At 33.1% G+C, this 11985-nt stretch overlaps 1 protein-coding gene and 1 pseudogene across 3 annotated transcripts; both read left to right on the top strand.

Annotated features, from left to right (window-relative positions):
- The first annotated feature begins 3655 nt into the window (after window positions 1–3655).
- Window positions 3656–4608, top strand: LOC129297320 (transcription factor MYC2-like; annotated as a pseudogene).
- A 719-nt stretch (window positions 4609–5327) lies between these two features.
- On the top strand, window positions 5328–11510 carry LOC129297322 (protein NAR1-like). 3 transcript variants are annotated; one of them, XR_008590181.1, is made up of 12 exons: window positions 5328–5633; window positions 5853–5923; window positions 7515–7668; window positions 7788–7974; window positions 8516–8642; window positions 8848–9025; window positions 9117–9166; window positions 9252–9423; window positions 9737–9863; window positions 9979–10070; window positions 10477–10709; window positions 11140–11510. XR_008590181.1 is itself a non-coding variant. In XM_054935668.1 (12 exons), exons 1-11 carry the CDS (start codon window positions 5508–5510, stop codon window positions 10624–10626), a joined length of 1434 nt encoding a protein of 477 aa, XP_054791643.1. In that variant the 5' UTR covers window positions 5328–5507; the 3' UTR covers window positions 10627–10671; window positions 11140–11510. The 3 variants fall into 3 exon arrangements, 2 of the variants coding, with proteins under 2 accessions (XP_054791643.1, XP_054791642.1); XM_054935668.1 differs by having other exon boundaries at window positions 10477–10671; XM_054935667.1 differs by having other exon boundaries at window positions 10477–11510.
- The last annotated feature ends 475 nt before the right edge of the window (window positions 11511–11985 follow it).

Raw genomic sequence — 11985 nt, 5'->3', positions numbered from 1 at the left:
ATTTTGAATTTTGTTTTACAAGTTCTTAGTGGTGGCTAATGTGTTGGCTACTGTCTACTCTTTTATCCAAGGATTGTGTTGTGTTATGAGTATTATCAGAGGAAATGTGCTCCTCAGGAAGCACTTAACTTGGCTCATTTTCTCTTGTGATCAGGTAATTCCATGAGACCTCTCTATCTTCTTTTACTGTGTATAGTTGTCTTTCTATTGGAAGTATTTATGTTCGAGGCACACAAGCCATTAAATGTAAATATCTCTTCTAATAGGGATTGAAACCTTGATTTTTTATGTTATGAAATAATAGCTTATTCTATTAGATTTAACCCCGTTAGTGAGACTAGACCTATGTATTTTTTACACTACATTGATACCATGAATTTACCTGAGGTTCACATCTCAAATTCCAACCCATTGTCTATAACACCGCATTTAAGTACAGCCTATTAACTTGATAATGCCTTGACCAAGAATGAGTTAGAGATCCATTTCAAACTACTAAGGGAAACCCATCATAAAAGTGGAGTCTAATTAACTTCCAATGCAATATTTGATTGTGTTTCTAGGGGAATAAACCAATTATGACACTGTTACAAAAGACAAAAAGTCAACGCCATCCTAGAATTGTGATAATAAATGCCCTTTGGCTATAATAAATTTGTGGCCTCTGTGCAGTTATTGCAACATTTATGAGTTTTTTTAACTATATTAGTGTTATTTTTTATGTAGATAATTGCATATGCGATGGTGGTAACCAGGGTGGTTGTAGTTAAATCTGCAGCATTTACGAGGGAGGGACAAGCAGAGTTACAGTAGATGAGAGTGTGCAACATTTTTGGAAAGTTTTGCAAGCAAGTTGGAGAAGGGATAGTTAGTGCTTTAGTGGTTAGCATTAGTACGATGGTCCTCTCTTGTATTTCTATTTTCTCTTTATTTTGATTATATGGTGCTCATAACAAGGGCCAAAAATACAGGTTAAGAGGTTAAGAATTTGATCATGGATCTATATAGTTTTCTAGCTCTTCCAACTCTTAACATTTCTTCAAAATTGATAAGATGGTAATTAGTTTTGGAGATCAATGGAGATTTGTGCTAATATCAATAATATATTAAAGTATGGGTCTCCTTATTTTGGTTAGTGATAGTACGGTTTTATCGAAGGAAGATACAGTTTCTATCTTCTATTCTCTGAAACAACAAAAATAGAAGGAGATAGCCAAAAAAGGATCAAGGTTTTGGTTAATGATTCCAAGTATATAAAATTAATGTTTTAGACTTCTAGTCACATAATCTATATCATCATGAACTAAAGTCCTGATTCCATAATCCCATGCAATTTGAGGATAAAAAGGAAGTATACCTGAATTCATCATTTGAGGTATAGATGTAGGATTCAATGAATTTGATATCCATACTCTTGATTGTTCTCTGGAAGGAAGGGGAGAGAATAGGTTTAAACGATATTATTTGCATGTGAGGAAAAAAATCAGAGTGGGAAAAAGTTTTTGCATACTTAGGTCCTCCACCGAGAGGTGGGAGATCCTAAACCCCACGTTGATAAGGAAGACAAAACATCCCAAACATAAAAAAGACAAAACAAACAACGCGCGCTAGCACTCACACAACCGTAGGGCACGAAAGATGCCTTAAAATGTTCTCTTATACCCTATATATAATTGAAACAAAAAAATGACAGTTAACTCATTTAATATATTTTAAAGTGAAAATTTTTTTACACTTTATCTCTATCAAAATTAAATTATAATAGAGTTAAAATTGAAAAAAAATAATAAATGATCCTCCATCTGTCCTATATTTAGAATTAAGGAATCTTTTTAAGAATATCTTATAATAAGAACCAAAAGAAGTAATGTATCAGACCTCTTAAGTAATTTTTTCTAAAACCCCAAAACTCCTTTACACATTAAAAGGTAATTATAAACCATGGTTGTTTCGTTGCATTGTTAGGATGTTAGGTTTTGATTTTGATTATGAGGATTTAAAAAAAAATAGCAGTAATGTTTTTATTCCTAATTCTATTCCTCAAGAATTATGAGAAAAGTTGATGTAACCATCAATAATTTTTTTTATTTAATAAATGAATAAAACAAACAAGTCAAAGTTTTAGAGGGAGAGCCAAATCAGTCATCATTCTTTTCCTCCAAATAAACAAAGTGAAGAATGATCCAATGCAAAAGGGGCTCTCAATAGTGTGAGCTTTCCTTGTCAAAGAATGAGCATTAGAGACTACATTCTACAAACAAAGTTAGTAATGACTACCTCCAATCCTTATTAATTACATTATAGACATTATAAATAATATGAAATGGATGTTATAGAAGGTTGATTGCTTCCCTACAATCAAAGCAAACTTCAATGTTCTTTAAACTCTTGACTAGCAGAGTTCAAGTCCTCTATCTATTCCCATAACTATTGCTAAAGCCAGGGGACAAGGGGTTATTTTTCAAGGTTGCAGCAGAAACCAAAGACCCAATTACCAATATCTTTGCTAACTTGATTGTCACTAGTGGCAAGCCATCATTCTTGGTAGAACCATTCACATCTAATCTAACAAAATCCTATTTAGGAGGATGCCATTTGTGAACCGTCAATTTTTTTTTATGCACCTGAAAAGTTAAAAATCTTTATTATGATAAGAAAAAAGAGACCATGCATTGGTCATAGTGAAAGGACTATATTGCTTAAACGTGCATTCGGTTTCGGTGCTAATCACTTAATGAGCACCACCATGCTCATCATTTGATGAGAATTTAAACCGTCCATATTTTATAAAATTAATCAAAAGAGGAATACAAACTCATTTTGGCCACTTTAGTTGTAAGATTTTTCACCCCTTTTAAATCTAGATCATTCTTGATATATATTTTAACTAATTCAATGACATAATCAATTTGAGACTTCTATTAATGATATTCATAATAATATTTAATTTAAAAGACATATTTATCTACTAGTTTGTTTTTTTTTTCTAAAGTTGGCAAAATGATTTTACATATTGCAATTACAATTAAATGATTAATGGTTGAAAAATCCCCTTTATTTTTTGTTCCAAAGATCTGGAAAATGAGTGGCACCATTGAAAGAATAATTTAGCATGGCTATATCTAACAAATACTTTTCGATAACATTGATTGTAAATTTCTTATATACTTATTACAAACAAAAAAAATCAAGTAGAGGATAATTATAAAATATGTAATTAAAGTTTTAAGTTCTTATTTTTAAGTTTCTAATTTAAAAAAAATACATTGCACTCCTGATATAAGATCTTAGCTTTGCCATTGTTTAAATATAAGATCTCAAGTTTGAGTTTGTGTAAATACAAAAAATGCATTTGAAAGAACTACATTTAATTAAACAAAACAATATTTGAATACATTCTTATCAGATAATTATATAAAAAACAAGAAAGAATATAATATTATATTATATAACATGATTTATTTATATTTATATTTTATATAACCAAGGCCAATACAGAATAATTGAGAGGTGCCTCACAATGATTTTAATTATCTTAAAATCTTATGAAATATATAAATTGCTACTAAGTCATTAAGTTTCTCAAGTGTAAATAGGTTTTTGTGTAATTACGAAAATATTCTTATCTTTTTTTTTTTTTTTTTTATAATAACTCATGTACAACCGCCAACAAAGTTTCTCGGACCTCTGCCATCGCTGCCACCTTCTTCAAACTCTGCCCCCTTATGATGGAAATGGGAATTTCCTTTCAGGTCAATCTCAACTCAATGCTGAGGAGAAGAAGAGGAGGTCACCTTCATGCTTTCTTGCACTCTTCAACTATGAAGACCAGTGGCGGGGGTCACTACAACAAAATACAGTATTCTCAACTTAAGAATATTGACAGGCATGACTTAGAGTAAAAAATAATAGAATTTTCCACAAATAATTATGATTGTCAAAATATCACCGGTGATTCTGATCATTCCGATCTTGAAGCCTCTGTGATTAAGGAGGTAGACAGTGAAGCAGTTGAACCAGAGAGAAAACCTCGGAAGAGAGGACGAAAATCCGAAAAATGGCAGAGAGGAGACTCTGAATCATGTTGAAGCTGAAAGGTAGAGGAGAGAGAAGCTCAATCAACGGTTCTATGCGATTCGTGCTGTGGTTCCAAACATTTCAAAGATGGATAAAGGCATCAAGCATCCCTTCTGGGTGATGCACTGACTCAAGCCGAAGCTTCAGAGACTAGAATCAGACAAGAATGAATTGTAGAACCAATTGGGTTCTGTCAAGAAGGAGCTCGAGGTAGCCCAAAACAAGGGCTCTGCGCCACCTCCAGCGGATAAAGAACCGAAGTCGTCCAATCACCATACAGGCAAGATCATTGATTTTGATATCGACGTGAAGGTTATCGGTTGGGATGCGATGATTCGAATTCAGTGCAGCAGGAAGAACCACCCAGCAGGATGGTTGATGGCAGCATTGAAGGAGCTAGACCTGGATGTGAACCACGCGGGTGTGTCGGCGATGAATGATTTGATGATCCAACAAGCAACAATGAGGATGGGCAGTCAATTCTACATGCAGGCGCATTTGGCACTTTCATCATCGAATGCATCAAGATGAGGCATTTTCGTAATTGAACGAAAATTTATTTTCAATTAAAAAAACTTATACATTTAATCAAAACATGTAAATTTTTCATAAATTATTTATTTATAATAATTTTTTATTATTAATTTTTTTAATATATTAATATTTAGGAAAAATATAACTTTAATCTTCACATTTTACTTGTATTCTGTTATAAGTCGTATGTATTTTTAATATTTAGATCTTTACACTTTTATTTTTTATTTTTTAAATTTCTATTAAATTTATGTTTTTTCTAATATTTATTTATCATCATTTGATTGTCTACAACCATATTACATGTAAACTTTAAGAAAATACTCCCATCGTTCCGATATACAAAGTGTTTTTAATTAAATCCCGCATATTAATAAATATTTATTATTTATTTAAATTTATATAAAAACATAATAATTTTTTAATTTTATTATTAATAATATTATAATTAATATCATGATAGCAATAGAAAAAAATATATAATTAATGATCTATTTTATTTTTAATACAATAATAAAATTATTTAATTAGTTAAAAATATTTATATTTAAAAATAAAATAAAATTTTAAAAAATATTTTATATATAAAGATGAAGGGAGTAAATCTTCTTGAAATAATTAATAATTTGTATATTTCATACAATTTAGAGTAAATAGAATTATTGTGAGGGATTTGAGTCTTTGTTCCAAAATTCTTCCTCTAGAAAGAGCTTCTGGAAACAATCACTAGCCGTCTTTGACCTGACACCTGTTTTACTCCCGCCAAACCTCCTGGAGGTTGTCCTGATTCCCCCTAAAACCCTAACTTCTCAGTTATTTCTACTTCTAGTCTGGCTTTGGTACTAATCGCTGAATTGAATTGATTGTTGATTGGACGACAAGGGAAAGAGTGGGAGATGTCACAAAAATTCTCGCCGGCTCTTCGGATTGGAGATCTCAATGATTTCATAGCGCCATCTCAGGCATGCATAGTCTCTCTTAAGGGGTTAAAGTCTAACACTACGAGGCCCGACAAAGCCGAGGTATTTGGTTTTGGTTTCAATGTTTCATTGAAAACTAGATGAAGTTATGCTGGCCATTTCGCTAGGCTTGCTTATGAAATTGATGTCATTTTTTTCATCCCCCAAAGCTATGAAAAGAATATGCTATCCATGTGTGATGGTATGTAATTTTTCTTTTGCATTTACAGTATGTTATTCAAAATTGTTAATTTGACTTGTTCCATGTAAACGCCACTGAAGGTTTCGACCGCCAAAAAGCAATCACTGCCAGAACCTGTTAAGATTTCTCTCAAGGACTGCTTAGCATGCAGGTGAGTCATAATGCTCTTTCTCTGCTTCATATGAATTGCTGGAAGATGTATAATTTGAATTCGAATCCATCCATGAGCTATTTAATGGTTTTTCCATAGGTTTTATTTTATTGGAATTTTTCCAATGAACGAAGTTGTTGCCTTGTTGGATTGTTGAATGCTAATTTCTTGTGTCAACTGTGATGTGTCCAATTTTGCCTGTGCTTAATCCCGTGGGCGAAGGTTGTAGATTCCTTACAAATGGGATGCTTCTTAAATTGATTCATGATAAAATTATCTTGTCAATTTAGTCCTGCACGGAAAGAGTAGTTGTCAATTTTGCCATCATATAATTGTTAAGTAAATTTGGTTTTCCACGTATTGGTATTTCTTGATTTGGTCTCATAAGTATAAATGAAATTAACAATGTAAAGACACATTGCATACTTTTTATGGTCAGCTTCGTCAGTATTATTATATAGATTGAGAGAAGATCGACTATAAGTTTCATAGATGGTATATTGATACAAGATTATTATTTGTGAGGGATATGCAAGGATAAATTTATTAGACAATTCTATGAGAGCTAATTATAAATAGAGAAAATATCATTCAAGGACCATTGAGACAAATTAACATCAAACAAGAACAAAAAGATTCTGAAATATCATTACAAGATTATAGGATTGATTTGAAAATAATTTTTGATGGGAAAAGACTATGATGCCCCTACTTTTTTTTTTCCCTTTTCTAAAACTTATCAACTAGCAAATGGTTTTTTGTTAAATGCGAATGGTTGCTTGTTAATTAACAAATGGCTACTTGTTGAAATATGATTTACATTTGTTCCTTCCAACAACCAAGTTCTTTCATATTCTTAAATTTGTCAATTAGTGAATGACTTCTTGTTAAATATGAATGGGTATTTGTTAATTAACGAATAGTTACTTGTTGAAACATAATTTACACTTATCTCTTCCCACAATCAAGTTCTTTCAAACTCTTGAACTTATCAATTAGTGAATGATTTCTTGTTAAATACTAATGGGTACTTATTAACTAATGAATGGTTTCTTGTTAAAATATGATCTACACATGTCCTTTCCCATAACCAAGCTCTTTTATGTTATTGAACTTGTCAATAAGCAAATGGTTTCTTGTTAAATGTGAATAAGTACTTGTTAATTAATGAATAACTTCTTGTCAATTAAAAAAGAAAGGTAGGAGTATTATGGTCTTTTCCTAGCTAAAATTATTTTCAAATTAGTGCCTTGGTTTTGCAGTGATATTTCAAAATCTTTTGGTCCTTCATTGATATTAAATATTCTTAGTGGTCCTTTAATGATATTTTCCCTTATAAATATCCTGTTATGAGGGAGGGATTTTAGTCAAATACTTTTTGGTTTTCAAATCAAAGTCTTATGTTTGAATCCTTATAAAATTGATAGTATTAAGATCTCTATTGGGTAATAGGAATCAAAATGGTGAAATTTCTTCATTTCAAGTTGCAAAAATCTGATAAGATTGACATAAAGGAAGCTTTCTTAAAGCTTGGTAATTGTTTATAGTACAGGTTCTAACAGGAAGTTTAATAAATTTTTTGACAATGCAGTGGGTGCGTCACATCGGCAGAGACGGTTATGTTGGAAAAACAGAGTTTGGATGAGTTTCTATCCAATATTAATAAAGGAAAGGCTGTGATCGTGTCTCTCTCTCCCCAGTCCAGGGCCTCACTGGCTGTTCATTTTGGCATTTCTCCACTTCAGGTGACTTATAGGATATTGCCTTTTGTCATCATTATTAAATTTGGAATATATTTGACTGAAATCCATCATTCTTCTTCTCTTTCCCCATTAGCTTACAAGTGAAAGTTTTGATGTTTCAGGTTTTCAAAAAGCTGACAAGATTTTTTAAATCCTTGGGAGTGAAGGCAATTTTTGATACAAGTTGCAGTAGAGACCTAACGCTTGTTGAATCTTGTGATGAGTTTATCTCAAGGTATAAACAGGACCAATTGGTTGACGATGAAAGTTCTAAGTTGGGCCTACCAATGATTGCATCAGCATGCCCAGGTATATATATCTATATTTATATATCAATATGTGCAAAATGTCAGATATATTGCTTCTATGAGGTACACACTTAGGTGCTTGACACAACATTCAACATTCATGACGACATAGCAAAATCCATATTATGGGAAACATTCATGTAATTTCAAGACCATGTCATGTGTATAAAAAGTTAGAGAAATGTTTCTAAATATTAACAAATACATGTAATGTGCTTAAGATATATTCATCATGTGTTCGAACACGTTAGAAAAGTGTTCAGGAAATGTTATGATAATTTTAAAATTTTCATAATCCAATAGGAAACTCAATTGTGGTTTCATGGTGTGGTATGGACTACTGAGTTCCTCAAAGACACATGATTTATCTATTCAGTTGTTAGTGTTTTGGAGTATCACATACGCACAGAGAGAGGGAGGAAGGGGGGTTGAGGGAGCTTAAAGTAGCCTTGCAATATGTAGGATAGATTAGGGTAAGGGGTCAAGAATTAGGGTGAAGAAATTGCTGACCAGTTTTAATTAACACAGTCATCTTTTTATAGGTTGGATATGCTATGCTGAAAAGCAGCTTGGATCCTTTGTTCTACCTTACATTTCTTCAGTTAAGAGTCCTCAGCAAACAGTTGGAGCTATCATAAAGCACCATGTGTGCCAGGGTATGGGATTTAGGTAGGCTGTCCATTTAAATTATAAATTTGCTGTCCCTGTGGGTTTGAGTTACAATATTATTGGAATATTTTGTTCATCTACTGTTAAGTTTTGGAAATCCTCCATGTCTTTGATCAATGCTTCTTTTGTAAGTTCGAAATGTTAGGCGAATTTTTTTTTTTTTTAATTATCTGCTTCATAATAAGTTTGGTTAATTGTCTGGCAGAGCTGAGGAAGTTTGCCATGTTACTGTGATGCCTTGTTATGATAAAAAGCTGGAGGCTGCTAGGGATGACTTTGTTTTTGACTTGGAGTCCCATGGAAAGGGGGACTGGAGTGAATTTAATAGAATTCCAGAGGTAGATTCGGTATTGACAACTGGAGAGGTTTTGGAATTGCTTCAGGTTAGAAGTTTCTATGTTCTTATTCTATTATGTTTTTCCCTTTTAGCTCTTCTTATCTAGTATTAATACCTTTAGTGATCCAATCTTACAGTTAAAAGAAGTTGATTTCAGAAGTTTGGAAGAGTCCTCATTGGATAGACTGTATGAACCATATGTTTTAGTTAGTTAATTTTCTGTATTTGCCAATTGTAAAAATTGGTATTTATATACTTGCTGCTTCTTGCAGGCTGACAAATATTAATGATGATGGATACCTTTATGGGGTCTGTGGAAGCTCTGGAGGTTATGCAGAAAATATTTTCCGATATGCAGCAAAAACATTATTTGGAAGACAAATTGATGGCCCTCTGAACTTCAAAAATATTAGGAATTCAGATTTCCAGGAAGTTACTCTGGAGGCATGTTCTTGTAAACTTATTCATAAATATGTGTCTTGCTTCTCGTAAGGTTGTTGTTTGAGCCCAACATCTAGAAATGTCTGGTTATGGAAGTGCCAAATATTATCCAGGAAAAAATATTCAAGTATTTTCAGCATCCATTAGTTATCCTTGACACAGTTTTGCTTTGGTAACCTGATATTATCCTGTACCTTAGCCACAGTGTTCTTGATGTCACAGTTGTTAAACAGTCTCTACAGGTTTTTTTTTAAGCTACAGTTTATTTCTCTGGTTCAATATATTAATAAAGTATTATGTCTTATTGTCTATGCAGGTGGAGGGGAGAACAGTGTTGAAATTTGCTCTATGTTATGGTTTTAGAAACTTGCAAAATATTGTTAGAAAAGTTAAAAGTGGGAAATGTGATTACCATTTCCTGGAGATCATGGCATGCCCTTCAGGTCGTGGTCCCTCTTTTACTGGAAATTCCATTTCCTTCAACTGATGTGCTGTTGCTTTCAGTGAGGCCAGTAAATTGAATATATATTGACTATATGCTATAATGAATTGAACCAGGTTGCTTGAATGGTGGAGGTCAAATCAAACCAAAGCCAGGACAATCTCCAAAAGAATTGAGTCAGTTATTGGAAATTGCATACATGGAAAATGTAAGTTTAACCTGACCGGCCAGTATTTCATGGTTGCACTCATTTTGCTTGGTAGATATGCGCGCGCATGCGCTCGCACGTGTATTTGTGTGTGCTGTCTGCATCTGCATCTGAGCATGTATATTAATGGTTCAGATTCTTGTTACATTTGTCATTCTTATCCTTCTGGAATTTTTGTTCTTTTTTTTTTTATTTTATCAATTATCATTCTTATTAGGGCACATTAGCGTCATATAATCTATGTAGCCAACCCCACGTAGTGAGAGAAGGTTTGTTGTTGTTATTGTTGTTGTTGTATCAATTATCATTCTTATAGAAGGAAACTTCAGATATTAAAAGTCTTGTAGTTGATAATATAACTGTATTTCTGTGGAAGATTTTAAATTATTATTTGGCCATTTGCTAGGTTTTGGTGGCAGATCCCTTTGATAATCCTATTGTGAAAAGTTTATATAACAAGTGGCTTGAGCAGCCTGGGTCTGAAAAAGCTAGGAAACACATGCACACAGAATATCACCCTGTTGAGAAAAGCATTACTTCTCAGTTGAAATGGTGAGAAGATTCAGTTTAGAAGATGTTCGTGACCATCATTCCCTTTCTGGTATGGAGTTGAAATTTTTTGTGTTCGTTATTCTCAAGGTAATATTCCAGTATCCGGTAGTAGTTTCCTTCAATCCCTTTTCCCTTCAATGTTTGCATCTGTAGAGTCATACAATCTATCGTTTTGAACATTTTATCTGAATGTTACTAAAGTATATATTAAAGAATCTCTAGATGATACATTCTAGATTTTTGGTTTAGTTGTTTACTTGTTCAATAGGGATGAGACTCCAACCCCTTCTGAAAATTGCTATCCTCGAGTTCTTAACTCTGGTGTAGAAAGTGGTCATGCATTAATTTGGTGATCTGAAGGCGATTAGTGGCATTGTTAGAATGAGATTTTTTTTTTTTCTCTTTCTAATTTTCACGCAACTTTTCTCAAACTTGCCATTTCTGGGTTTTGCCTATGATGGAACAAGATTTTGATGTCTGAGAGGATGATATGTCTTTCTCATTTTCCCCGTCTCAGGCAGATACCGCAGAAGTAGAAACCAAAAACTAAACAGGCACGAGAGGTCGAGCAAAGTGAAGGATAAGGATGATTCAAACATCCACCAGCAACATCGCCAAGAGACTGTCAAGTTTTTGCATGGATTGAAGAAAGAAGGGATAGTGTTGAATTATATCTAAACAATCTATTCCTCCAAGTCAATTTTTTCTCAATCCAAATGCCCCCTTTTTAAACCTGTTATAGCTACAGGTCATTTTCAGCAGTAAAAGCTAAACAGAGTGTACATGGATGATTCAAGTATGTAAATGAATATGATTCAGGCTTTAACGCTCTCGCGATAATTATGGAATTACGAGTTGCTAGAGAGATTATTCATGTGGTTTTGGCCAGTTTGAATTTTCTTGTGTATGATTCATTTTCAAATTTGTACATTTGATGTGTCCCTTAAAGCAATAGATCTTATTCTTTTTTTTTTTTTGGGCATGAAATGGAAAATATCATTAACTCGAAAGGGAACTGTTCAACCAATACACCAAACAAAAGGCCAAAAAAACACAAACATTACATCAAAGTTCTAAAAGTGGAGAAGGATGTAGAAGTATGATTGACTATTGCCCTGAGTTGGGACAGAACAGTGTCAAGAATGAAGACTTCCTTAGTAAAGAGTCTTCTATTCTTGATGCCCCACAGCTTCCAGCAGGTGATGCTTATGCCTATCTCTCAGGAGACTTCTAACCGAGGATTGTAAAGACATTTGGTGAGTCAAGAACTAATACCGCATCCATAGAAGTCCATACACATATCAGTGGGTAGTATTTTCTTCCAAACTGGTGCTGCAAAATAGCATTCCTTGAAAACATGATT

The sequence above is a fragment of the Prosopis cineraria genome, unplaced genomic scaffold (genome assembly GCF_029017545.1).
Source record: "Prosopis cineraria cultivar Desert tree isolate PC_DT_omini unplaced genomic scaffold, ASM2901754v1 PC496, whole genome shotgun sequence".
NCBI lineage: Eukaryota > Viridiplantae > Streptophyta > Magnoliopsida > Fabales > Fabaceae > Prosopis > Prosopis cineraria.
This window is presented reverse-complemented; position numbering and strand designations above follow the sequence as displayed.